This window comes from Hippocampus bargibanti, linkage group LG09, assembly GCF_051943395.1.
Source record: "Hippocampus bargibanti isolate YZ-2025 linkage group LG09, ASM5194339v1, whole genome shotgun sequence".
In the NCBI taxonomy this organism is placed as follows: domain Eukaryota; kingdom Metazoa; phylum Chordata; class Actinopteri; order Syngnathiformes; family Syngnathidae; genus Hippocampus; species Hippocampus bargibanti.
Window position 1 is genome coordinate 1,653,969 of NC_142742.1, and position 27,358 is coordinate 1,681,326.

General features: G+C 40.9%; 3 protein-coding genes across 6 annotated transcripts; 2 read left to right on the top strand and 1 right to left on the bottom strand.

The window, feature by feature from the left end:
- The first annotated feature begins 2,415 nt into the window (after positions 1-2,415).
- On the top strand, positions 2,416-7,842 carry nceh1a (neutral cholesterol ester hydrolase 1a). Of its 2 annotated transcripts, none has more exons than XM_089005157.1 (6): positions 2,416-2,636; positions 4,571-4,814; positions 5,937-6,006; positions 6,103-6,274; positions 6,374-6,692; positions 7,464-7,842. In XM_089005157.1, exons 1-6 carry the CDS (start codon positions 2,490-2,492, stop codon positions 7,757-7,759), a joined length of 1,248 nt encoding a protein of 415 aa, XP_088861283.1. In that variant the 5' UTR covers positions 2,416-2,489; the 3' UTR covers positions 7,760-7,842. The 2 variants fall into 2 exon arrangements, with proteins under 2 accessions (XP_088861283.1, XP_088861284.1); XM_089005158.1 differs by having other exon boundaries at positions 6,374-6,661; positions 7,464-7,694.
- A 2,611-nt stretch (positions 7,843-10,453) lies between these two features.
- On the top strand, positions 10,454-19,906 carry LOC148893214 (tumor necrosis factor ligand superfamily member 10-like). Of its 3 annotated transcripts, XR_016116092.1 has the most exons (7): positions 10,454-11,048; positions 12,798-12,929; positions 13,818-13,863; positions 13,943-14,038; positions 14,990-15,249; positions 16,580-17,276; positions 17,317-19,906. XR_016116092.1 is itself a non-coding variant. In XM_089005159.1 (6 exons), exons 1-6 carry the CDS (start codon positions 10,875-10,877, stop codon positions 16,787-16,789), a joined length of 918 nt encoding a protein of 305 aa, XP_088861285.1. In that variant the 5' UTR covers positions 10,454-10,874; the 3' UTR covers positions 16,790-19,906. The 3 variants fall into 3 exon arrangements, 2 of the variants coding, with proteins under 2 accessions (XP_088861285.1, XP_088861286.1); XM_089005159.1 differs by having other exon boundaries at positions 16,580-19,906; XM_089005160.1 differs by having other exon boundaries at positions 13,976-14,038; positions 16,580-19,906.
- A 25-nt stretch (positions 19,907-19,931) lies between these two features.
- Positions 19,932-26,777, bottom strand: msl2a (MSL complex subunit 2a). Its single transcript, XM_089005161.1, has 4 exons — positions 25,461-26,777; positions 23,911-24,213; positions 21,759-22,741; positions 19,932-20,510 (listed from the first exon to the last, which is right to left on the bottom strand). The coding sequence occupies exons 1-4, from the start codon at positions 25,600-25,602 to the stop codon at positions 20,205-20,207; spliced, it is 1,734 nt and encodes a 577-aa protein (XP_088861287.1). The 5' UTR covers positions 25,603-26,777; the 3' UTR covers positions 19,932-20,204.
- Positions 26,778-27,358: the final 581 nt, after the last annotated feature.

The following is a 27,358-nucleotide window of genomic DNA, read 5'->3' on the forward strand; positions in this document are numbered from 1 at the left end:
AAAAATAGCCACACAAATATTGCAGATCAACATAGGGCAGACTAACGTGTTTTTCACATTTATAACTTGTTTCTTTTTAAAGGACAACCGACATCTCTGGACAAGTTGTGTCCATAATTTGTAAAATGGCTTCCAATGACTTCTACCGAGCGTATTGTACAAAGATTCCACCGCATATAGCTATATTTTACCTTTTAAGACTCGTGCTGAATATTCCGGAAGTCTTGTTTTTGAGTTGGTGACGAGTCCTCACCCTACGTCAGTGAAGGAACGCCCCTGACCGAAAAAAGGACACATTGTAGCAGTCCTTCCATCACGTCAATGCATTTTGCTGTACTTGTTTGGTCTGAAAACTTTGTGTTGCACCACAAAGAGGCAGAAGAGGGCGACAAAGCTCCGTGTCAGGAATTTATCAGCCTGTGGAAACGGGCTGATTAATTCCTTACACGGAGCTTTGTCGCCATTATCTGCCTTTTTTTGGTGATACACACCCCCCCCCCCCACTGCCTCTAAATGGCACAAATAAAGTCTTTAATCGATTGCAAACATGTATGCTTTCCTCTTCAGAACTATTTGAATCGTATTTGTAACTGGATGAGTAACAAGAAAGAATCTTTTCCGAATCTGAAGCCATTGTTTTGATTCTCGAGCAAGGCAAGACGTCTTGGCGTGACATCACGAACATGGGGGCGGGACCTTCTGAAACTGGCCACTTCCAGGTTCTTTTTTTTTTTTTTTGCAGATTTTGGACACTTTAAGTCATTTTTATTGTTTTTTTTTGCATTTGACTAAAAATATCATACTGCGTGTTTTGGCTATTTTAGATGCTATAAAACGTTTTTCTGAAGTCAGTTAGGAAACAAAAAAGTGATGTCGGTTGTCCTTTAAATGAGTTTATTTTTTGAGCCGACTTTATGACACCATTCCGTCGCTAACTTTTTCAAGCGCACTTCCCCGCGGTCGGCCCGAAGGTTAATTCTGACACGGTCGGCCGGGCGCTCCCGTCGGGCGCTTGTTTTGGAAAATCCGTCCGTGGCGGGGGTCAAGTCCTCGTCATCGCTGTTTATGTTCTCACGAGGGAAACCGCCAGGGACACAGAACTGGAGCGAACCAGTGGGAAGGGAGCGCTAGAGTGGCACCCGCTTTATTACCCCCCGATTATTGTTGGCAAACATTTGATGGACTGATCTCAAATGACGTCAAGAGTTCCATGTTGGATGCAGACGTTATAAACTGCAACCACAGTAATATACATTCTACACTGATTTTTTTGGGTCATATTTGTACTTGAATATTATTTCATTATGCTCCCCGATTATACTATGGAAATATGCAAAATATGCATAAATGTATTGTAAATCATGTTTCCCAAATTGAAGATTAAGTATTACCCAAAATAAACTGGGGCGGGTGTTGCAATGAAACAACCCAAAATCTTAATTAAAAAAATACACACATTCTAACTTGCCTTGAAAAAGCTAAACAGGGATAATTTGATATCTATCTATCTATCTATCTATCTATCTATCTATCTATCTATCTATCTATCTATCTATCTATCTATAGGTTAAAATATTACAAGCAAAGCAATATTTATACTGATTAAACTTACTATGTTTATCTTGAGCAATGTTTAATATAATATTGCTAAATAAATGTATTTATTTCCTTCACTACCTATCTATCTAACTTTTTAGCTAGATAGAGAGTGCTAGCTCGCGGGATAGCGAGCGAGATAGCTAGATTAGCTAGCTAGATAGCTAAATAGCTAGATAGCTAAATGGCTAGATAGATATAGCATGAAAGATCGCTAGATAAATTATTGTGTGTTAAAATCTGGTGCTTCCTAACGTTCAAATAGCTATAGATAGCTAAATAGCTAGATAGATTATTGTGTGTTAAAATGTGGTGTTTCCTAAAGTTCAATAAATAACTAAAATATGAAAAAGTACTGCTCCAAAGTTGCCCTTTTTTTCTTGTGATAACAAATAATTCACCCGGCAATCAGCAGTTGTGTATCGCCCTCATGCGGCGACATTAGCGTACTACAACTAACTTAAAAAAAACAATGTCCCGGATGTTCCATCGCCCTTTCAAATACGTATGAGAATTGGAAGAAATATATGATTTAATTATAATTATATTGTAGAATAATGAGGAAAAAAAAAAAAATAAAATAATATTAAATAAAGTTGTCAAACTAATTTAAATCCAGTTTAACGTCCACCTCAAGAGAATGTGGACTTTAATAAAATCTTAAACGAGTAATATACGTACTTGTTATTGTTTTCATTTGGACGTGGTTTTCATGTTTTTGTTCTCCTTTTTTGGTTTGGGGGGGAAGGGGGTTGTCAAAACCTGTTTGGCCACTCCTCCCTTTCTGTCATATTGACTGCTCCCTTCCTTTAGGCCATTTTCATCTGGTCTCCGGTCTGGTCTTGAATGACTTCGACACCAGCGCCGGGGCAACGCCGCGAAGCGAAGCCGAAATGTGGCTGCTGACGGCGGTCGTCGCCACCGGCTGCCTGGCCGCGGTGACTCTGCGCCTCTGCTTGTACAAGCCGCTGCCCGCCGCTATTCGGCAGCAGTGGAAACTTCGACTGCTGGACGACCTCATTCAAACTGTCATAGGCCTGGTGAGTGGGGGGGGGGGGGGGGGGGGGGGGGCGTTCATGTATATGTACTTACACTGAAAATATTAGTGAGGATAGGGGGAAGGGGGGTCGCTTCTGGGATTAAAATTAGTCTGAATATGATCTCTGACGTGGTTCAAAATTGTCTTTCTATTGCTTATAAATGAAATACCTGTACATACAATCCAATAGAAATGTATTATTATTATTATTATTATTATTGCTATTACTGTATTATTATTATTATTATTATTAGTAGTAGTAGTAGTAGTAGTAGTATTACTATTATTATTGTTATTATTATTATTATTATTATTATTATTATTATTTATTATTATTAATAGTAGTAGTATTACTATTATTATTATTATTGTTACTATTATTATCATTATTATTAGTAGTAGTAGTAGTAGTCGTAGTAATAGTAGTAGTAGTGGTAGTAGTAGTAGTAGTATTAGTAGTAGTAGTATTACTATTATTATTATTGTTAGTATTATTATTATTATTATACAATAGTGTATTGACAATACAATACAATACAATACATATTGATTGAAATAGCTATTCGTACTCCATCGCATTAAAAGGCACGATTACAGTAAACATTTTAATGGCCATTATTTTGGATTTAAAATAATAAATAAAACACGATAATCCGAACATGCTGCTAAGAGTGTGTGTGTCTTTTCCACACACTTTTAGGCATTTCAAAACAGTCGCCGTTTTTGGCGTGTGTAAAATATGGGGGGAAACATTTCTGCCAACAAAAGTCCAAATGCCCAAAATGCGACGGGAAATTATTTTAATTGGGACAAGGCGATATTGTTGTATTCCCTGTAATTGTAATATCATATACAGTAAAGTCTCGTTATATCGATATCGGTTATATCGATAGTACTGCTTATTACGATACTATTTCTATGAACGCAAGGAAAAAATTTACATGCCGCAGGATCGGCTATATCGATAGTCCTGTTATATAGATATTTTTTCCGACTCCCGACAATATCGATATAACGAGACTTTACTGCAATTAAAATGACTCTACGTTTCTTTATTTTTTTAATCAATACTTCTTTTTTAACAATGCAAAACATTGTTGATTAACGCTGTTTAAATAGCGAGTGCACACGCCCAATCTAAGCAAACAACTCAAGGAAGTTTATCGGGTTTAAAGGACAACCGACGTCACTTTTTTGTTTCTTAACTGACATCAGAAAAACGTTTTATAGCATCTAAAATAGCCAAAACACGCAATATGATATTTTTAGTCAAATGCAAAAGACCAATAAAAATGACTTAAAGTGTCCAAAAGCTGCAAAAAAATTGAGCTGCGAATTGGGCATTTTCAGAAAGTCCCGCCCCCAGTTCGTGACGTCACGCCAAGACGTCTTGCATTGCTAGAGAATCAAAACAATGGCTTCAGATTTGGAGAATATGCTTCCTTGTTACACATCCAGTTATGAATATAATTCAAATAGTTCTGAAGAGGAAAGCATACATGTTTGCAATCGATTAAAGAATTTATTTGTGCCAATTTGAGGCAACATTGGGGGGAAGTCTCTCACCCAAAAAAAGAGCCACAAAATGGCGGCCTCCTGTGGCCACCTCCGCTTCCACAGGCTGATAAATTCCTTATATGGAGCTTGGACGCCCTCTTCTGGCGGCTTTTGGGTGCCAAACGAGGTTGTCAGACCAAACAAGTACAGCAAAATGCATTGACGTGATGGCAGGACTGCTAAAATGCGTCCTTTTTTTCGGTCAGGGGCGTTCCTTCAGTGACGTCAAAATATTCAGGAAGTCTTGTTTTTGAGTTGGTGACGAGTCCGTACGTGACGTCACTAAAGGAAAGCCCCCTGAAAGAAAAAAGAGAGGACACGTTTTTGCCGGTTGTAAAATGGGGTTATAATTTTTGTTCGATCTTTCTGGACGCTCAGGCACATTTTCTGGAGTGGCTGGGCTTGGGGCACCATGTCAAGGCCGCGCGAGGGACTTCCAAGACGTTGGAAGGCATCCAGGATAAGTTGACGGGAAAACCCGACGTAGGAGACTTAGCGGTTAGCGACACGGCTTTCGTCGGCGTCCCCGTGCGCGTTTACCGGCCCCCGACGGCAGCCGAGGGTCGACTGAGGAGGGGGCTTCTTTATATCCATGGAGGAGGCTGGGCCTACGGTAGCGCCAGTGAGTCTCCATTATACTTTTTATAATTTTGTAGCTGTTGAAATCTTTTGTTGACAGAAATTGCATTTTTAAGAACATTTAAGAAAAAATATGTATTTAATTTGTAAAGTGGTAACTTTTTTCATGTGTTAAATGTTTTTTTTAACCATGGAAGGAGTAAAAAAGCCAAATTTATATATATATGTAATTATGATTATTTATTGTTATCACTATTGTTTTATTATGTATTACTTATTTATTTTTATTATATTATAGATTATCAGAAAACCTTTATTCTTCCCACAATGGGGAAATTTGCATTTTTAAGAACATTTAAGAAAAAAAATATGTATTTAATTTGTAAAATGTTTCCTTTTTTCTGGTGTTCAATTATATACATGTTATATGTCTTAACGTCATTTTATTTTCAGTCAAGTAAAATGTTAACTTATATATATATATATATATATATATATATATATATATATATATGATTATTGATTGTTATCATTATTGTTTTATGTATTACTTATTTATTTTTATTATATATATATATATATATATATATATATTATAAAAAAAATATGTATTTAATTTGTAAAATGTTTCCTTTTTTCTGGTGTTCAATTATTTTTTTGACCATGGAGGGGGTAAAAAAAAGCCAAATTAAATTTGAGAAATACATGTTATATGTCTTAACGTCATTTTATTTTCAGTCAAGTAAAATGTTTCCTTTTTTTGGTTTTTAATTATTTTTTAATCATGCAGGGGCTAAAAATGGCAAAAAGATACACACACATATATATATATAAATAATAAAAATAAATAAGTAATACATCATAAAACAATAATGATAACAATAAATAATCATAATTTTATATATATATATATATCATTATGATTATTTATTGTTTTATTATGTATTTACTTATTTATTTTTATTACAATATTATAATATCACAAAAAATGCCAGAAATAACATGTTAAATGTCTTCAGCTCAATGTATTTTCTGTATATTTTTTTTTACTTAAAAAAATTATAAAAATCCAAGACTAAAATATCTTTATATTTGCTGGCAACATGAAATATGAATATTTTAGAATCAATAAACAAAATGTATTTTTCTGTGTTTTTCCCCCCAGAGGACGGCACATACGATCAAGGCAGCCGCAAAATGTCCCAACAACTTAACATGGTTGTGGTTTCTGTCGAGTAAGTCTTTTAACACCCCAACAACGACCTTCTTTTTCTTTTTTTTTTAAACCTGCACATCCTCTAACGCCCCCCCTCGCCTCGCCTCCCACCAAGTTATCGTCTGTACCCCGAAAGCTGCTTCCCGACGCCATTCCTGGACTGCCTGGCAGCCGCCAAGCACTTCCTGCGGCAGGAAGTGCTGGCCGAGTACGCCGTGGACCCCCAACGTGTGGGCGTGTCGGGCGACAGCGCCGGTGGCAACTTGGCGGCGGCGCTCGCTCAACAAGTAAGCGGACTGGACCGTGAATGTCACAAGATCGGGAGGACATTTTTGTTTGGGGCATGACAGCTTCGTATTTGGTCATTTGAATTGTGTTGTTTTCAGATCGCCACGGACGACAACATAAGTGTGAAATTCAGCGTCCAGGCTTTGATCTACCCGGTTCTTCAAGCTCTGGATTTCAACACGCCATCCTATCAGCAGAACCGGGACATGGTCCTCCTCAACCGTCCGGTGATGGTCCAGTTTTGGCTACAGTATTTGGGCGCTGACCCCTCCCTGAAAGCGCGCCTCCTCGCCAACCGACACCGGCCCGACGTGGCGCCGGAGCTGAAGGCTCGCCTGGACTGGACCACTCTACTTCAACCAAAGTACTGCAAGGACTACTTGCCAGTACGTGACGAGGAGCAGCATCAAGGGCTAAGTATAATAACACTCGGCAGCCACATGCGCCAGCGTTCACTCAACCCGGAAGTAACTCAAATAGATAGCAAGCTAGCTAGCGAACAGATGGCAAATAGCTAGCGAATAGATAGCTCATAGATAGATAGACATCTAATAGATAGCGAATCGATAGCTATTACCTAGCGAATAGATAACTAATACCTAGCGAATATATAGCTAATACCTAGCGAATGGATAGCTAATATCTAGTGAATAGATAGCTAATACCTAGCGAAGATAGCTAATAGATAGCGAATCAATAGCTAATAGTTAGCAAATAGATAGCTAATACCTACTGAATACATAGCTAATACCTAGCGAATAGATAGCTAATAGATAGAGAATGGAGAGCTAATAGCTACTGAATCAATAGCTAATACCTAGCGAATAGATAGATACTTCCGGCTCTTTTGGCTCGGCTCACTAAAAAGATCCGGCTCTTTTGGCTCCCAAATGGCTCCTAGACGACAAAAAAAAGTCGGCTCCCACTTCCGGCTCCTTGTTAGGAACCGGCTCTCTTTGTTCACTTCATAGAGCCGGCTCTAAGAGCCGGCTCGTTCGCGAATGACACATCACTAATTGTTACACAAAAAGTATCAAGGATACATCGGTGTAGGCGGATTACAAAGTTAGAACTCGATTTAAAATTGAAACAAACAATGTAAACAATAATAAACTTTAGAAATACAATCAAAGCAACATCATAAATGATAATTTCCTCCTGACCTGGCAATTTTTGACTTGCTTGCAGGAATTTTCCAAGAGATCCCAGGTCTGCTGGACGAGCGCGCGTCCCCCCTCCTGGCCGCAAGCCAAATCCTGGCAAAGTGCCCCCGTGCTTACGTCATGACGTGCGAGTATGACGTGTTGAGAGACGACGGCTTGATGTACGCGCGCCGCTTGAGGGACGCCGGCGTGGCGGTCACGGTTGACCACTACCCGGATGGATTCCACGGGTGTTTCAGTCTCACCGCAAAGCCCTTCGAGTTTGACGTCGGGGTCAGGGCCTTCGCGGACTACGTCCAGTGGCTATGCGATAACTTGTAAGGCTGAGGTCCACAACCACCGGGTCATTTGGTACCTGGCCGCGCAGAAAGAATAAATAATTTACATAATTTCCGTTTTATTTATTATCTGAGTCCGAACTGTTTTATTTTGAAAAATTACCAGATTACATCCGTCTATGATTTACTCTTGACGCATGTCAAAACGCTTGTCTAGGTCACGTGATACATACCGCTAAAATTAGCCCACTGTAAGCTAGCAAAATGAGTAAAAAAAAAACTGTCGTCTTATTTTATTTCGTTGTATTTATCCGCCGGTCCGTGAAAATATTGTCTGACATTAAACCGGTCCGTGGCGCAAAAACCACTGTTGTAAGGGACGCCATGCGAACCAAATAAAAATCAAAGTCGAAGTTTGGATTGAGAGTGGAAGAGATCTCATTCAAAATGTGGCAAAAGATCTCCTATTCGACAAATTCCCTCTCGCCATAGACACGAGGTACCGAACGCGTACACTCACAAAAAATAATAAACGAGAGGCAAGATAAAAGCGAGTTTCGAGAATAAAAATCACTGCCTTACCTTAAGTGGGAGACTTGGGCCGAACTTTTGCTATGTCGAAAGTGCGAATGAATGTCTAACAGAAGCACTCACGAGCATCGTCTCAAAATGCTTCTTGTATTCTTCCGGGTTCCCTTTCTTTGTCGATGCCCTGGGCGCATTGTCGATCAAACACACTTTGAATGAGAAATAAATAAATAAATGTCGATCCATCGCAATAGTTTTGAACGCGAGCTGCAATTGACGATGGCTAGCCGCTAACAACTTCCTGTGATGCAGGTGAAAGACGACCAACTTTTGAATTTTATTTTTTTTTAAATACTTTTTTTACGGAAACAAAAGCCGAAATGATGCATAGAAAGAGTATACACAAACACAAATTATGTCATATTCATAACACGGACGGACTTTTTTTTTCTTTACATTGCGCCGACCCCTCAAAATTGATTTTGGTTCAGTCCGTGGAACTACGAACCTGGAAGCAATTGACGGAAGAGTCTTTACTGTCCAACTGATACATTGGCGTTTTTTTTAAACAACTTTACCGATTAAATAAATGGAAATGCGTGAATTTTATTCATTACTGTCCATTGTTGTTTTGTTTCCTTTAAAGCATTTGTGGTTGTGAAGATCTTTTTCTGTATATAGTTCGAGAATGAGGCGCCATCTTGAAGTAAAAAAAAAAAAAAACAATAATAAATAATGTGACACAACACAAAAGACACAAACCGCCAATTGTCGCATGAAGCAGTTTTAAATGAAAGGAGAGGATCAAAGCGTCCTTTTCACCAGTGGATCAGGGATATCATGGTGAAATTTGCACATCTGCTCCAAGCTAAATGTTGAAAGCAAACACAAAGCATGTAGCATGTAGCATCCACTGACCAAAACAGATTGTCTTACATCTCCTGCACCGCGTCGATCCGCTTCAATTCAAAGCAGCGGCAGTTCCACATACGCTGATGCTCCTTTCTTCTCATTGAGCAACCTACCTGATTTTAAGGGGATCATATTATTCTTTCTCGGTGAGGCAAGACACGTCCTGACTCGCTCCCACGAATTTTTGCGTGTTTTCGGGGCTCTCTCGAGGTGTCGACTTCCCTCCTCGAGGGGAAAGAAAACGTTCCTTTTGCTTATCACCTCCTTCCTTCGGAAGTGACTCACTCGGTCACGTCGAGGCTTTTACGTTTTTTTTTTTTTGCATCATTCGTCATCAGAATTGGCATCCGTCGGTGATTGGCGGTTCCGAATCTTATCAAAAGACACCTTGACATGCTAATAATGGGAAATGTTTTGGTATTCGACCAAAGCAGTTTTTATGGTAAAAAAAAAAACATGTTTGACTTTACATAATAGCCATAAATTGCCATCATTCACTTCAGAATGTCTTTTTTATTAGCAATACGTAGCTGACAGCGAGCGTTTTAAAAAATTCAATACAAAAATGTTGTCAAGAATGAAAACAAACAAAAAAAAATGGCGTAAGAAAGTGACAGAGGCTTTTTAGTCCGTGGGCCAAACGAGCGTCATCATCACCATCATCGTTGATTGCAACTAATACTTGTGCAAAGTATCTGCCTCTCTATCTATTAGCTATCTGGCTAGCCATTTGGATAGCTATCTACTAGCTGTCTAGTTAGCTATTTATCTATCTATCTAATAGCGATACCTCGGCCTACGAACGCTTAAGCTCACGAACCTTTCGCCTTACGAACATTAGCTAGCTAGCTGGCTATCTATTTGCTATCTAACTAGCTGGCTGGCTACCTAGCTAGCTATCTATTTGCGATCTAGTCACAATCTAACTAGATAGCTGGCTACCTACCTAGCTATCTATTTGCGATCTATTCGCTATCTAACTAACTAGATGGTTACCTAGCTAGCTATTTTCTTTCTATTTGCTAGCTCGCTATCTATTAGTTATCTATGAGCTAGCTAGCTAACTTTCTATCTATTTGAGTTATTCCAGGTTGAGTGAATGCTGGCGTGTGTGGCTGCCACTACTCTCCCACAGAAAAACTTCTCCTGTGATTGTCAAGTGACCTTGAGTTTTGAAAGGCACTTAGAAATGACATGTTTTATTCTTAGAGAAAAAATATCCTCTGACTAAAGAGACCTTGAGAGTTTTGAAAGGCGCTTAGAAATGAAATGTATTATTATTATTATTATTATTTATTATTATTATTATTATTATTATTTGTTAGGTAGCTATTAGCTATTAGTAACTCAAATAGATATAAAGCTAGCTAGCTATTAGCTAGCCAACTAGCTTTCTATCTATTTGAGTTACTTCCGGGTTGAGTGAACGCTAGCGCCTGGGGCTGCCGCAGCTCACCCACAGAAAAACTTCTCCTGTGACTGTAAAGTGACCTTGAGAGTTTTGAAAGGTGCTTAGAAATGAAATGTATTATGATTATGATTATTGTTATTATGATTATTATTATTATTATTATTATTGACATGGTCGCAAAGGATCACTTGGGTTGGGTATTTGCTTTCTCGCACTTTGAGAGGGCGATCAAGTGGGCCTGACTTGCAATCACAATTGGGCAGGGAAGCCCCTCAGCACTCCCCCTTCCTCCTCCTCCTTCTCCTCGATGTTCCTCTCTCTCAGTTCGCCTCCCCCTCATTTTTTTCGGCGCCGCGACATCGACATGAGCGCTTCCTGCGGTTCCCCGCAGTGCTTCTGGTTGCTGTTGCTGGCCGCCGTGACGGTGCAGAGCCTCACCTTGGTGCTCAGCGTGGTCTTCTTCAACAGGATCCTGCACACGGTAAGTTTTTGGTCCCGCGGGAATGGGGGGCCCGGTCACTTGCTAGAAAGGGTTTTGCTCAGGGGATGGGGGGGGGGGGGACAACAAATTAAAAGCACTGTCAAAATTTTGCACCTCATCCAGCAGGAATGCGAGCGTTTCACACAAAACAGAGACAGCTGGCAAAAGGCTGGCCGCGTTCAACTTAACAAGAGGAGGCAATGGGGCTGGCTGTTTTGAGTAGCGTTGCGCACCTTTTCCAGTTGTCTTTGGGAAGTAAGCGGGGGACACCCTGAACTGGTTGCCAGACAATTGCAGGGTACATACAGGTGAACAATCATGCATACGCACGCACACACACACTGGGGGACAATTTGGAGCCTGCCATACAAATGTGCCAAATGTTAGTGGAAATCAGATTACCCAAAGAAAACCCACGCAGGCCCGGGGAGAACATCGAAACCCCGCAGGGGAAGGTCAGAAAAGTAATCGAACCCAGTGTGTGTATATATGTGTATATGTGCGTGTATGCTTGTATGTGTGTGTGTAGTTATATGTCAGAATCAGAATCATTTTTATTGCCAAGTATGTAGAACACACAAGGAATATGTGTGTATATATGTGTGTATATATGTATATGAGTGTATGCATGTGTATATGTGTTTGTGTGTGTAAATGTGTGTATGCTTGTATGTATTTATATGTATGTGTAAATGTGTGTATGTGTGTGTGTATTTATATGTGTGGGTATACATGCATATGCGTGTATATATGCGTGTATACGTGTGTTTGTGTGTGTAAATGTGTGTATGCTTGTATGTGTGAATTTATGTATGTGTATTTATATGTATATTTGTATATGTGTGTATGCTTGGATGTGTGTGTATTTGTGTGTATGCTTGTATGTGTGAATTTATGTATGTATATATGTGTGTGTATTTATATGTATGTATGTATATATTTGTGTATATGTGTGTATGCTTGTATCTGTATGTGTATTTATACAATGTGTATCTATGTGTATAGGCGCGTCTATGTGTGCGGATATGTGTGCGGATATGTATGTATATGTGTCTGTATATGTGTGTATATATGTATGTGTGTATAAATGTATATGTGTGTATGTATGTATATCTGTGTGTATGTGTATATAATAATAATGTAAATTTCTCCTCTGTGAGACTAATAAAGGCAAATCCATCCATCCATATGTGTGCGTATGTGTGTATATATATATGTGTGTATATCTGTGTGTATGTGTGTATATATGTATGTATATGTGTGTGTATATGTATGTGTGTATATCTGTGTGTATGTGTGTATATATGTATGTATATGTGTCTGTATATATGTTTGTGTATATGTATGTGTGTCTATGTGTCTGTGTGTGTGTATGTATGTGGGTATGTGTGTATATATCTGAGTTTATGTGTGTATACATACATGCATGTATATATATATATATATATATATATATATATATATATATATGTGTGTGTGAGATTATATATATATATGTGTGTGTATATGTGTGTAGATAAAATAAGATAAGTAATTTGATAGCTAGATAGACAGATTTATACATAAAATATATTATGGGTAGATAGAGAGATGAAGGTCCAATTTTATGGTTACTTCAAGTCTAGCTTTAAACAGAACAAGTACCTTTATGGTTTTCTTTTTTTTATTCGTTGATCTGAACTCCTCCCTTAGATTTGACGATGAATGTTCCATTTACGAAATGTATTATTATTATTATTATGTCGACAGATGCAGGGCAGTTTCTCGGGAGGGAGCACGACGTGCTTGACCAACGACGCCATTCTCGATTTCCCGCCTAACCAAAAGAAGAGTGACCCCTGCTGGCAAGTCGCGCAACAACTCCGCAACCACATTGAGAAGGTTTCAAAAGAATTTCTCGTTGGAGTTTTTTGGGGGTCCGTTTTATAAGCAATTCTATGTCAAGAGTATTTTTGTAATATACTTTTTAGCTCTGGAATTTGCCCCAAAATGGCTGCTTCAAATCAAAACAGTCAAGTTCTTGTTAAAATGTGTCATTTCGACTTTTTTACATACTGATGATAAACAAAAAACACTTTTTTTTCCCACACACTTTGAAGCCCCAAAATGGCTTCCCGTTCCATTTTGGCAATTTCCCTGCCAATCACAGTTGCGAGTCACAACTGTCAAATAAACGATTCATCTGTTTCTTATTTTGTTCATTAATTCGGTGAATGTGATTTAAAATGATATATTTTGAGTTCCATTTTTTAAGACTCCAAAACAGTTGAACAGGATAAAAGACGCACAAACATTAATCACCACTGTCACAAGTTGGATCTCTAAAACGTCGGAAAATGTTCAGCATTGTTTTCCACATTAAAAGCAGATGTTTGCCAATGTTTCATTTCCATTCCTTAGGGGCTGTTTTGTGGAAAATTACAGGAATCGGAGAATGTTTACGGTCGAGAGGCCAACATTTTGAAATTAAAGTTAAACGAGTTCTTTAAATCGATTACCAAAATAAATTAACTCATTCAATAATCAAATAGTCATTGCATCTCAATGGCCAATTACGGGTTCTACGTCACAAACCGTGTTCACCAACATCTTTCTCCCTCTAAAAACAAATACCGGTCAATAAAATCAGTCGTTGTGTCGTACTGCCCCCTGGTGGCCAAGACGCGCTTTAACCTCAGACACCTGCTTCCGTTTTATGATTATTTTTTATTTTTTCGCGTCAGGAGTTTTAGCCATACATTCTTTTTACGATTTCAATGTTCTTTTCAGGCACTGGCTGCGAGATTAGAGAAGGAGATCACTTCCGGTGTGACAGGTAAGCACGCCTCTGACATTTTGAAACATTCTACGTCGTTTCCAATTAGGTAAAATTGTGCGACCGTGTGGGTTGCCAGATAAGATGACAGGCGTCCCCCCTTTTCATCCAGACGCCGAAGCGCGTCCCGACGTGGCAGGTCACGTGACCGCCAGATCATCTTCACTGACGCAAGGTAGGGGGAAATATATTTTTAATGTCGTTTTTTTTTTATTAGAAATATTTTTCATTTGAAAAGTATGTTTAAAATCGCAAAAGTAAAGCGATTCGTATCAAGGAGAATATATTTGTTTTGTGTTTTATGGAAACGAGTATATAAGTAGGGATGTGACCCAAAAAAAAAATAATAATTCATCACATATTTTCTAATACCATACTAAAGTGCTTTAAATGGCTTTCAAATGATGTATAGATTATTGTTCTATGACAAAAGAATAAGGAAATAATGGCATTTTTAATTTTCGAAATATGAGGGGATTTTCTCACTGTTAAAACAATGAAAATCTGAAATCGGAGTTCTTTATTACAGTTAAACAATCATAACTTTCTTAATTTTTGGCAGTTCTGAACGAGTAAGGTACCATTTAAAAGCTTTTGAAATTCGAAACGACAATGGAAAACACAAGAAAAGATTCAAAATATAAATGAGTAAATATCAACGATCGAATGCCGGCAGATTTTCGTCAGAAATCAAAAATGGCTGTCAACTAGGGAAAAAATGCGAGCTCTAGAAATATATATGCTAACGCTTCTTTTTGCTTGAAACTCGGCAGTTATGGAGATAAATATATATTGTACCACTTTTATGAGTTATAAAAATACAACTTACTCACCTTTATAAACAGTAGTGTTCGCAAAAGAGCGTAAACTTCAATCCATTTTTTTCGCCACGTTTCTTGTTGTCCTATTGGGAAATTTCAAGAACCAGCATGGAGGGAAACGTGTAATACGGCATCGTAAACTGCATAGCTTGGAAAATCCCACGAAAGACGATGACGTACTTCACAAAAATGCAATGATATAAAACTGCGAGTTACGCTCGGTTCACTGGACAGAAACAATCGCGGTGAAATATATGTCACTGTAGCGTAGCTACATAAAGTTTTCGCTTTCAAATGTTTTGAAGATGGCGAGACGAAGCTCAGAGGTTACCTGGGCGAACGCGTCACGGCCTGGGAAGGACGCCGCGGGGAGTCCTTCTTACGCAACGTGGAGCTGAGAGCAGGCGGGCTGATGGTACCTCGAGCCGGCCTCTACTACATCTACGCGCAGACGTACTTCAGGCTATCGTCCATCTTGAGCAAAGACCAGGACGACTTGGATCATGAGCCTGAAAGAGACCAGGAGCAGGAAGCAGCCCAGCTCGTCCAGTATATTTATAAAAAGGTCAAGCCGCCATTTTTTTTTAAATCCAAACCGGAAATAATTTAGAAAGTAAACGTGTCATTTCATTATTATTATTTTTTTTAATCTTGTTTCGGTGGGAAAAAAGTAATGCAATAGCGATAAAATGATTAAAAAAAACACACATTTGAGCAGACATGGTAGCTATTTTTTTTGAATGGTGATAGGATTTCTTTGAGTGACGTGGAAGTGAACAATTGTTGGCCAGCTATTTTATGGCGACAGGACGAGACACTTTTCGTGGATCGCAAAGCTGTCAGTTTGCTCTGTGTTCTTTGTGCACCTCGATTTGTTCCAGTTAAAGGACAACCGACGTCACTTTTTTGTTTCCTAACTGACATCAGAAAAAAGTTTTATCGCATCTAAAATAGCCAAAACACGCAGGATATTTTTAGTCAAATGCAAAAACACCAATAAAAATGACTTAAAGTGTTCAAAAACGACTTCAAATTGAACCCGGAAGTGGCCAGTTTCAGAAGGTCCCGCCCCCTTGTTCGTGACGTCACGCCAAGACGTCTTGCCTTGCTCGAGAATCAAAACGATGGCTTCAGATTCGAAGATGCTTTCTTGTGACTCATCCAGTTATGAATATGATTCAAATAGTTCTGAAGAGGAAAGCATACAAGTTTGGGAAATGTAGCGCCAAAAATAGGCAGAAAATGGCGACAAAACTCCGTGTAGGGAATTAATCAGTTTCCACAGGCTGATTAATTCCTTACACGGAGCTTTGTCGCCCTCTTCTGCCTCTTTTTGGTGCTACACAAAGTTTTCAGACCAATAAAAGTACAGCAAAATGCATTGACGTGATGGAAGGACTGCTACAATGTGTCCTTTTTCCGGTCAGGGGCGTTCCTTCAGTGACGTCGTCACCAACTCAAAAACAAGACTTTCGGAATATTCAACGCGAGTCTTAAAACGTAAAATATGGCGATATGCGGTGGTATCTTTGTAAAATACACTCAGTAGAAGTCATTTGAAGCCATTTTACAAATTATGGACACAACTTGTCCGGAGACGTCGGTTGTCCTTTAAGTTACAATTTGGCACGCACAAACGGCAGTTTTGCCTCAATCCTTCGCACTTGTTCCGCATTACAATTTGTTGTAAACTGGGTGGGACACGACGACCGATTAGCTAGCATGTGCTAGCATGTTTACTGTTGAATTTTAGAAGTTGGATTCAAATGTAATTTCTTGCACTCCAATTAAAGAAAAAAAATAAATAACAGCGTGTTCTACGATCATTCATTGGTGACAAAATAGTTTGTTGTTATGCTCGGTTACCTGTAAAAAAAAAATCTTTGTTTCCGTAGATGAGCTCGTACCCGGTCCCCATCCTGCTCATGAAGTCTTCACGGAGCGCCTGCTGGCCACGGGGCCGAGAACCCGGAATGTTCTCCCTCAACCAGGCCGGTACGGCCTTCCTGCAGCCCGACGACCGCCTCTTCGTCACCGTCAGCAACGCCAGCGCCGTGGAAGCGGATGGCAGGGCCACCTACTTTGGGACCTTCCTGGTGGGCTAGACTCACAGTCTGGATTTCGGAGGAATTTACAAACTTCTATCCGGGATTGACTACTCGAGTTATGGCGTCTCGATATTGTGGTTCGCTTGTCGGTTAAAGAGCGAATTGCCGTTTTCAGTGAACCGACAGTTGTGCTAAATTGTGCTCGGTAGATAATCGGGCCCAAGGACTCCCCCCGCAGGTGGAAAATGGAACTGCTTCACTTCGGTGGTGAGCAGGGTATAAGCTAATAATAATAATAATAATAATAATAATAATAATAATACATTTCATTTATAAGCGCCTTTCAAAACGTTTTTTTGTGTGTGAGCATGCTCCAGTGTTCACGCAACCTGGAAGTAACTCAAATAGATACAAAGCTAGCTAGCTAGTGAATAGAGAGCTAATAGATAACAAATAGATAGCTAGTTAGATAGCTATATAGCTAATAGAGAGCTAGCTAGATAGATATTTAGCTAGCCAGCTAAATAGAGAGATAGCCAGCTCGGTAGCTGGCTAGGTCTCTAGCCAGCTGGGTATCTAGGGAGCTAGCTAGCTAGATAAATCAACAAACTAATGCTAATATACGCAAACGGTCGCAGTGATATCTTGACGTACACATGCTACAATTGACATTTTTTTGTAGGAAACAAGTCTGTAGCTTGGTCGATTGAAAAAAAAATGTGAGTAAAAATGTTAATGTTCACTAATTTAACTCCAAATATCTAAATTAGACATTGAATGTTTCTTTTACATGGAATTTTCCGGTTAGCTTTGTAAGCTAACATCAGAATCTAGCACAGAAGATAACATGGACGACAACACTGGAAAGCTAAAATTTAAGGCAACACTGAAGCACGTTGAAGCACTTTTTTTTTGGATGATGAATAAATTACAATTATGGGTAACTTTGGTGGATTATGATATTTCATGATTTTTTTTCTCCCCCATGGAAAATAATGTAGAGCTGCACACAGACACTAGTGAAAAAGTAAAAAACTATCATTTAATTGACGTCTTAACGATCGTGTCCATGATGTTATGGCAGTGAATGTTTTCATCCTCAAACATCTTTAGCGATACCAAAAACAACAAAAAAACAACAACCTAAAACTAATCCGACTTCAAGTAATGCCCCCCTCCCCTCCCAAAAAAAAGACACATAACACACACATTTGGGAAGATTACATGATATATGCTGATGTTTGTTACGTCATAACGTGCTTGCTACTTACTAAGTGAAAGCTGCACGAAATGGCGCACACTTCTTCACTTTGATGATTATTTCTTTAAAGGACAACCGACGTCACTTTTTTGTTTCTTAACTGACATCAGAAAAACGTTTGATAGCATCTAAAAGACCCAAAACACGCAGGATGATCTTTTTAGTCAAATGCAAAACACCAATAAAAATGACTTCAAGTGTCCCAAAACTACTTCAAATTGAAACCGGAAGTGGCCAGTTTCAGAAAGTCCCGCCCCCTTGTTCGTGACGTCACGCCAGGATACTTCACAAACTGCCTTGCTCCAGAATCGAAACAATGGCTTCAGATTCGGAACATATTCTTTCTTGTTACTCGTCCAGTTATGAATATGATTCAAATAGTTCTGAAGAGGAAAGCATACATGTTTGCAATCGATTAAATAATTTATTCCACGCCATTTTGAGGTATCTGGGGGTGGGAAATGGAGCACCAAAAAAGAAGCAGAAAATGGCGACAAAGCTCCGTGTAAGGAATTAGTCAGCCCGTTTCCACAGGCTGATTAATTCCTTACACGGAGCTTGGTCGCCCTCTTCTGCCTCTTTTTGGTGCTACACGAAGTTTTCAGACCAAACAAGTACAGCCAAATGCATTGACGTGATGGAAGGACTGCTACAATGTGTCCTTTTTTCGGTCAGGGGCGTTCCTTCAGTGACGTAGGGTGAGGACTCGTCACCATCTCAAAAACAAGACTTCCTGAATATTCAGCGCGAGTCTTAAAATGTAAAATATAGCTATATGCGGTGGAATCTTTGTAAAATACGCTGAGTAGAAGTCATTGGAAGCCATTTTACAAATTATGGACACAACTTGTCCGGAGACGTCGGTTGTCCTTTAAATCAGTTTTTTTGTTGTTGTTTTTTTTTTCATGTTTTCATTGGTCCCTCACTTGCTGTACCCATACAGTGGCGACGCATTAGAACACCAAATCAATTGGTGCGGCAGGAAGGGGGGGGGGTGCGTTTGTTGGGGAGGGTTAAAAAGGTGAACACAACTTGGATCTTAGTTTTTAAAGGACAACCGACACCTCCGGACAAGTTGCGTCCATAATTTGTCAAATGACTTCGACTGAGCGCAGATGATGACGATGCCCTAAGTGACGTCACGGAGGGAACACCCCTGACCGAGAAAGCGAAACACAATGCATTTTGGGTACTTTTTTTTTTACTGAAAACACCATGTTGATGGCGAAATTAGAAGGAAAACTACATAAATAACGCAATGGTGAATCGTTGTGTGTCGCAGCCAATCGCGGTAACACGCATAAAGAAGGTGTAAGTTGACACAAATTCCCAGCGCATAAATCAGCCCATTTCCAACGGAGCTTGTGCGCCATCTTGTGCATTTTCTGGGCTCTACATTGGAGTCCAAACGGCTGGAATTGATACGCAAGGACTTCTTTAATGGATTGCAAACATTTATGCTTTCCTCTTCACAACTATTTGAATCATATTCATAAACTGGATGAGTCACAAGAAAGAATCTTTTTCCAAATCTGAACTGACTGAAGCCATGGTTTTGATTCTGGAGCAAGGCAGTTTGTGAAGGAGTATCCTTGCGTGACGTCACGAACAAGGGGGTGGGACTTTCTGAATCTCACCAGTTCCGAGCTCCTTTTGAGGCAGTTTTGGGACACTTTAAGTCATTCTTATTGGTGTTTTGCATTTGACTAAAAATATCAGCCTATTTTAGATGCTATAAAACGTTTTCTGATGTCAGTTAGGAAACAATAAAAAATGGTGTCGGCTGTCCTTTAAGAAAAACGCCATTGTTGTCTTTGAACGCACCTCTTTGTTTCCGCCTCGTGCTAAGTGCTAGCGACGCTATTTGTCAGCCAACAAGTGCTTCCATAGCGGTACAGATAAAAACAGAAACGGGGGGGGGGGGGGGGGGGGGGGGGGGTCCATAGGGGGCGTGGCGTGGGGTGGGGGTCTCTATTACCTTTGATGGTGGCGTATGTGTTAGGGGTAGATATCACGCACACATGCACCACAAGCAAGGGGTTGGCACAGCCACGCTCGTCTGACTACTGCGCATTTTCCACCACAGAAGAAGAGCAGCTGCCATAGTGCGCCCCATTCAAGGGAAGCGGGGTGTGGCGTGCAGCCGTAACATTCGATGAGCACCTGAAAGAAAGACAACAAAAAGTCTGGCTCGGGTTGGGTTGTGTTGTGTCAGCCAATGAGCAGCTCCAGGCTGTCCTCGTAGGCGGGGTCCCCGGGCGGCGTGCCGGCCGACAGAAAGGCGGTGGCCACGGGGGCGCCGGTGGCCGCGGCGACGTTGAGGAGGGTGCCGGCGCGAAGTCCGCCGCCCGGCGGGCTGCGCAGGGCGGCGGCCGCCGTGATGCTGGTGAGGTTGATGCCCAGCGTGAGCCGCGTCTGCTCCAGAGCTTTTTCGGGAACGGCGAACGCTTCCAGCTTCTTCTCGCCGTTGGCCATGTAAGAGTTTTGGCAGCCGCGGCAGATGCAGTCCAGGCACGCCTGCGGACCGAACAAAGTCTTCGGTTTGGATTTACAAACAATTTTAGGATTTCTCCTCAAGCTATTTTTGCTGGAAGCAGCAGTTTTAAGCTGTCTAGCTAGCTGGCTAGCTATCTATTAGCTAGCTGGCTTTCTATCTATTTGAGTTACTTTGGGGGTTGAGTGAACGCTGGCGCGTGTGGCTGCCGCTGCTCACCCACAGAAAAACTTATCCTGTGACTGTAAAATGACCTTGAGAGTTTTGAAAGGCACTTATAAATGACATTATTATTATTGTTACTATTATTATCATCTCTGTTATTATTGTCTTTATTATTATTATTATTATTATTATTATTATTATTATTATTATTATTGCCTTTATTTTTATTATTATTATTTTATTATTATTACTATTATCATTATTACTATTACTACTATTATTATTACTATTATTGCTATTCTTCTTATTATTATTACTACTACTCCTATTATTATTATTATTATTATTATAATTGTTATTGTTATTATCATTACTATTATCAGTATTATCACTATTATCATTATCACTATTATTATTATTATTATTATTATTATTATTATTATTATCCGAAAATGTAAAATGACAAATTTTAATAAAATTAACAATAAAAAAATAACTAAAATTGACAGATTCTAAAAAATGATAATGTGATATAATCTAAAAAAATGATACTTAAGATACTTAAAAAAAGAGTAACAAAATAATCGTAAAAAATGATAGCGTGATCTGATATTTTAAAAACATTTTAGAAAATATCATAAAAATGATGAGATGCGATATTAAAAAAATGTAGGAAAAAAATCACAGAATCTAAAAAAAAATCATGTGATGTTATTTTTTTAAAAATAGGAAAAAATTAACAGAATTGAAAAAAAAGATTGTGATCTGATATTAAAAAAAGTCACAATTTTAGCAAACATAATAAAAATGAGACGTGATATTAAAAAAAAGAGGAAATATTTGACATCATCTAAAAAAATTAAAATGTGATGTGGCATTCAAAAAAAATAGAATAAAAATTTAACAGAATTGAAAGAAATTATGTGATATAACATTTTAAAAATATCTGTCGGTTTTGATCAAACTCGGACTCTCCCAAAAAAATGTTCTTAAAAAAAAAAATAATAATAAATGAATCAAAAAAAAAAAAAAACAGACTAAATGAATAAAAATCTATTCTTATCAGGAATGAACGCGGCCATTTTGATGTCGCGTCTTGTTCTGACCTTTCTGTTGGAGTAACAGGGGCACCGCTGCCCCCTGCAGGTGAGCACCGACGGGTTCTGGGTGGCGCGTCCGCATTTGCAGCCTTTCTTCTCGGCGGGCTTCTTGTAGGGGGGCCGCGGCGGCGCGGCGGGCACCGGGCAGCCCGACAGTTGCGGGCGCTGCTCCTTGCCGCCCTCTTTGCTTTTAGCGCCCGAGCGAGCCTTCTTCTTGGCCGCCAGCTCGCCGTGCTTGCGGCCGCCTTTGCCGTGGTGGTGGTGATGATGATGATGATGGTGGTGGTGGCGAGGGGGCTTGGGCGACCCCCCGTTGTACGGAAACGAATAAGCGTGGGGCGGCGCGGCGGCGGCGGGCCCCTGCAGGATGGAGGCGATGGGTAGCGGCTTGACCCGTTCGCGGTCGCTCTCCGATCGCGAGCGCTTGCGTTTGTGGCGCGCCGACGATGACGGCGGAGGCGACGGCGCCGCCCGAGTCCGGTCCCCGCGGACCTGCGTGTAGTTGTGAGCGGCGTCCAACTGCAGGTACACGTGAGGGTTGTCGGCGGCGGGCGGCTGGAGGGGGTCCAGAGTCTGGAGGACCTCCTCCACGCTGAGGAGAAGCACCTCGCCCTCCTCCAGCTCCCTGCCGCCCGGCGCGGCGGCGTAGGCGCCGTTCGGGTAAGCCGCGGGGGCGAAGGGTCCGGTGGTGAGGCTCAGCTCCAGGGTGGCGGCGTCGGCCGCGGGGGGCGGGGCTAGCGTCTCCTCTATTAGCTCGCACACCTCCAGTTCGGGCGAGGAGGGCGCCGGGCTCTCCGGGAATGCCCGGTCGCACGCCCCGAGCGCCTTGGCGGACTCGATGGCGCCCGGTTTCCAGTCGCCGTCTTGGGCGGGCTCACCGTCCGGCGACTCCTCGTCGACGGGCTCACGGCTCGCCGACTCGCCGTCCTCCTCCGCGGGATCCCGGTCATCCCCGCACTCGCTTTTCACCAACTCGCCGTCCGGTGCTCCTGCCAGGGTTATAATATTACTTTTTATTTTGCTTTGCCAATTGTTTTTTTTTTTCCTTCAATACTCTGTTTTAACTGGTTCGCTGCCAGACGACGTGTCCACTCCAGTGCCAGGGTTTTTGTCATTTTCACTCAAATTCCAGGACCCGCAAAATATAGAATTTTAAGACTACATAAACATCCAAAACGGCATTAGAATCCTGAGACTCCTCTTTCATCAGAAAGAGAGTTAATTCCTAAATTATATGGGTTTGGAGTTATGCAAACTTGAAATGGGGGTGGCGGTACAAAATACAACACAATACATACGTCGTGCTTTAACAACAGCTTAAGCTCGCTATCTATCCATCGCACTAGCTATCTATTAGCTGGCTATCTAGCTATTAATTAGCTAGCTATTTGCTGTTTATTAGCTATTTAACAAGCTCGGTGGCTATCTAGCTAGATATCTGTCGCGCTATCTATTCGCTAGCTATCTGGCTGGCTATCTATTAACTGGCTATCTAGCTAGCTATCTAATAACTAGCTATTAGCTAGCTTTCTATCTAATTTACTTTACTCCACTTACTCCGGGTAGCTGTTAGCTATCTGTCTGGCTAGCTATCTAGCTAGCTATCTATTAACTAGCTATGTATTTGCTGTTTATTAGCTATTTAACTAGCTGGCTAGCTATCGATTAACTAGCTATTAGCTAGCCTTCTATCTAATTGTTATTCCGGGTAGCTGTTAGCTATCTGTCTGGCTAGCTATCTAGCTAGCTATCTATTAACTAGCTATTAGCTAGATTTCTATCAAATTGAGTTATTCCGGGTTGAGCGAACGCTGGCGCGTGTGGCTGCCGCTGCTCACCCACAGAAAAACTTATCCAGTGACGGTAAAGTGACCTTGAGAGTTTTGAAAGGCGATTAGAAATGAAATGTATGATGATGATAAGCAGGAACAAAGCGCTAACATGGAAAAAAAGAGAAATGCTGCCCCCTTGTGGAAATGAAAAATCACCAGAGGCCATGGCCAGTGCTTTATCGGCGCCCAAGCATGAAACACACATTCCGGAATGGCGCTCTATGTCATATTTTCAATTCCCGAATAAATTTGTGAATGGCAGTGAATGAGTTAATTAATTTTGAGGTTTATTTCGTGATTTTGAGTGAAGTCAAATCGCTCCCTACTTGTGGGGGGATTCAGCGACTGGGCGTCCTCCGACGATGCCACCAACGCCTCCTCCAGCAGCGCCATCAGCTCGGCGTTGGCGCTGACGCACGGCAGCAGCGCCGAATGGGCCACGTAGACGCAAAGCTTTCGGTAGAGGCGCACCAGCAGCGACAGCTGCTTGTCCTCGCGGAAGCCGGACGCGTCCCGCCAGCGGGCGCAAGTCGCTCGCCCCCTTGTCGTTTTCTGGCCACGACAGCCCAGACAAACGTGGTGCGGGCAGCCGGGGTGCGGCGCCGAAACCGGATCGCTAACTAGCTCACCTGGAGAGAGGGAGGGATAATGCATGTTTAAAGGACAACCGACACCAGTTTTTTGGTTTCCTAACTGACATCAGAAAAACGTTTTATAGCATCTAAAATAGCCCAAACACGCACGCAGGCTGATATTTTTAGTTAAATGCAAAACACCAATAAAAATATCCAATTTTAAGAATACATAAACATCCAAAACGGCATAAGAATCCCTAGACTCCAATCAGAAAAAGAGTTAATTCCTAAATTATGTGGGTCTGGAGTTATGTAAGCTTGAAATGGGGGTGGCTGTACAAAATACAATACAATACAATACAATACATACGTAGTGCTTTAACAACAGCTTAAGCTCACTATCTTATCTCATTATCTATTAGCCGGCCATCTAGCTATCTATTAACTAGCTATTAGCTAGCTAGCAATTTGGTGTCTATTTGCTATTTAACGAGCTGGGTGGCTATCTAGGTAGCTATCTATGACTTAAAGTGTCTCAAAACTGCCACAAAATGAGCTCAGAACTGGAGAGATTCAGAAAGTCCCGCCCCCTTGTTGGTGACGTCACGCCAGGATACTCCTTCACAAACTGCCTTGCTCCAGAATCAAAACAATGGCTTCAGAGAGTTCAGATTGGGAGAAGATGCTTTCTTGTTACTCATTCAGTTATGAATATGATTCAAATAGTTGTGAAGAGGAAAGCATAAATGTTTGTAATTGATTTTGAATTGATTTCGACTTACGACCAATTTCGACTTACGACCCTTTGATCGGAACGGAGCTCGGTCGCAAGTCGGTTGTTACCTGTATAAACTGGTATAAAGACACAAGGGGAATGTTTGTTATTTTAATGAAATTAATTATTCAGCAATAGTTTTGAATGTTTGATTAGCTATCTAGCTCACTATCTCGCAGGCTATTTAGCTTTCTATCTATTTGAGTTATTCCGGGTTGAGTGAATGTTGGCGCGTGTGGCTGCCGCTGCTCACCCACAGAAAAAAACATATCCTGTGACTGCAAAGTGATCTTGAGTTTTGAAAGGCGCTTATAAATGAAATTATTAAAAGTAAATAAAAGCAGTCATGTTTTGCCAATTGAGAGCGAGAGACACGATAGAGGCTCGGCCTCGTTGCCAAGGCGACGACAAAATGTGTCAAGCACTGACACACACAAACACACACGTACCCACGCCCACCAGTGGTATAAATAACACGACAATATTCCGATTTTTTTTTTTTTTTTTTTACCGGAGTGGCGCTTACCACAGACGAGACATGCCAACGATTGTCGGAAGAAAGGCAGCTGCGTGTACATGTCCGAGAAGGTGTGCGGCTGCCGCGGGTCACACTGCAGCACGGCCCGGCTGGCGGACACGTACAGCGCGGCCGCGTTGACCGGGTTCATCGCCGCCTCTCTGGGTGGAGGAGTTGGGGGACGCCGTGCGTTAGACGTGGAAGGGCTTTAGATCCAAGCTAGGCACAGGGGGGCTATTTCCGTTTCTTTTATCGGTCCGGTATCTTCGTGGACAGTTAGCTAGCTGCAAGCCATTTATAGTCTTATCTAAAATATATCAATATCGCCGCTCTTTAGTGGAAACGCTCGTGCGCACCACGTCATAATTCTTCATATTCTTACTCCCGACAGCCGGGACGAACGTTGTAGTTGTGTAGCCATTTTCAAAGGGGAAGCATTGTTTAGCGGAGCCTAGCCTGTTAGTTTAGCAGGCTAGCTAGCTCGCTTGCCCCCGCTTGTCGCTTCGCGCGAAAAGTCGCCCGACCGGCCATAAATAAAGTACTTTTTTAAGTCACTTAATTGTGGTCAAACAATTGCGTCGGAACCACGCGTGGGTGGTTAAACAGTTCTGTTTGCGGCTAGCTGTCAGTTATGAAGCGCGCGCTACATGTAAACAAAGCTAAAGTTAGCATTGTTAGCTTTCTACCTCCCCCCCAAAAAATAGAGCTATCGGAAATGTGCAAATTCCCCCCGAGCTGCCTTGGACAAAGGGTGGATCTAGATTTTAGTTGATGTTGCGGTCTTGGTGGTTTCTTCCGCGGAGATCTACCGTAACCACCGGCCGGCGAAAGGACGCGTGAAGCTCGCAGTGCCTTTCGGAAATTTCATCAATCATTTCATTTGCACTTCCTCGCATCAAGCCATATTGCTTTTTCTCGCACGCTAACGAATTCACGCGAGACTTGTTAGTTACCCTGGTTACCGTTTTTTTAAGGACGAGGGCGGAAGTGGGAAGAAGGTCCCTTGTCTCGGCACATTGTCCCCTTTCGGTGTTCTTGCGCATTGCTGTAAAATATGCTTTTATAATGTTATATTTGATCATAAAATATTGACAATAACAAGCAGCGTACATTTAAAATTGAACGCGAATTTGATGTCATGAATTTTGACATTGGATTGGATTTACCTTTATTCGTCTCGCAGTGGAGACATTTACATTTCACAGCAGCAAAATTATGAAAGGAAGGGGAAAGGAAAGAAAGAAGTTGAAAAACAAAATACCGGAGCTGCTGGAAAGGCAGCCATTCTCGCGACGCCATCTTGAAGTCAAAAGAACAAAAAAAAAAACTAAATACACTAACAAATATAATATGACAACCCAAAGACAGAGTCATTCATTCATTGGTTTATCTCTAAATGGATTGGGGATTGTCAAATTCGCATAACCCACATTTACAAATTTAAAAGGACTTTCACATTTTTTAATTCAAATCTTTATTGACAACAAAAATCATAGGTGGATCCATAGACATACGGTACAATTACAAGTGGGTGAGATTTCATGGGTTAAGAAAAAAATGGATTTTTCCCCTCGCAAATGGACTGTATTAATGTCACATGTTTGGTCTTTGTCACAAAGTTAATAAGATGAAAATCAACAAATGTATTATTGTGTTAAATGAAATTGCTCTGCAAAATCATTGCCTTTTAGCGGAACGTTGTCCCTCCCAAGATGGCCGCTTTCATTTTGTGAAGCTGAAGAACAAAATAAAAGCGACTGTCTTTACGCTTCAAGTTTTGAACTTCGACAGACCACAAAGAAGAATGGAAATAGAATACTCGTAATGTTTTTTATTAAAAACACATCCAGTAGCCCCCCGAAAGAAAAAGAGCTACGTACCTGAAAGAGTAGTATCAGGGTAAAATT

Bases quoted from the DNA above. Each gene is read 5' to 3' on its own strand.
- nceh1a (XM_089005157.1), top strand. From the start codon at position 2,490: ATGTGGCTGCTGACGGCGGTCGTCGCCACCGGCTGCCTGGCCGCGGTG. The intron at 4,815-5,936 runs GTGAGTCTCCAT...TTTTCCCCCCAG, and splicing joins CTGGGCCTACGGTAGCGCCA to AGGACGGCACATACGATCAA. The intron at 6,007-6,102 runs GTAAGTCTTTTA...CCTCCCACCAAG, and splicing joins ATGGTTGTGGTTTCTGTCGA to TTATCGTCTGTACCCCGAAA.
- LOC148893214 (XM_089005159.1), top strand. From the start codon at position 10,875: ATGTTCCTCTCTCTCAGTTCGCCTCCCCCTCATTTTTTTCGGCGCCGC. The intron at 12,930-13,817 runs GTTTCAAAAGAA...TGTTCTTTTCAG, and splicing joins TCCGCAACCACATTGAGAAG to GCACTGGCTGCGAGATTAGA. The intron at 14,039-14,989 runs GTAGGGGGAAAT...AATGTTTTGAAG, and splicing joins ATCATCTTCACTGACGCAAG to ATGGCGAGACGAAGCTCAGA.
- msl2a (XM_089005161.1), bottom strand. From the start codon at position 25,602: ATGAACCCGGTCAACGCGGCCGCGCTGTACGTGTCCGCCAGCCGGGCC. The intron at 24,214-25,460 runs GTAAGCGCCACT...CCCTCTCTCCAG, and splicing joins GTTGGCATGTCTCGTCTGTG to GTGAGCTAGTTAGCGATCCG. The intron at 22,742-23,910 runs GTAGGGAGCGAT...TAACCCTGGCAG, and splicing joins GTCGCTGAATCCCCCCACAA to GAGCACCGGACGGCGAGTTG.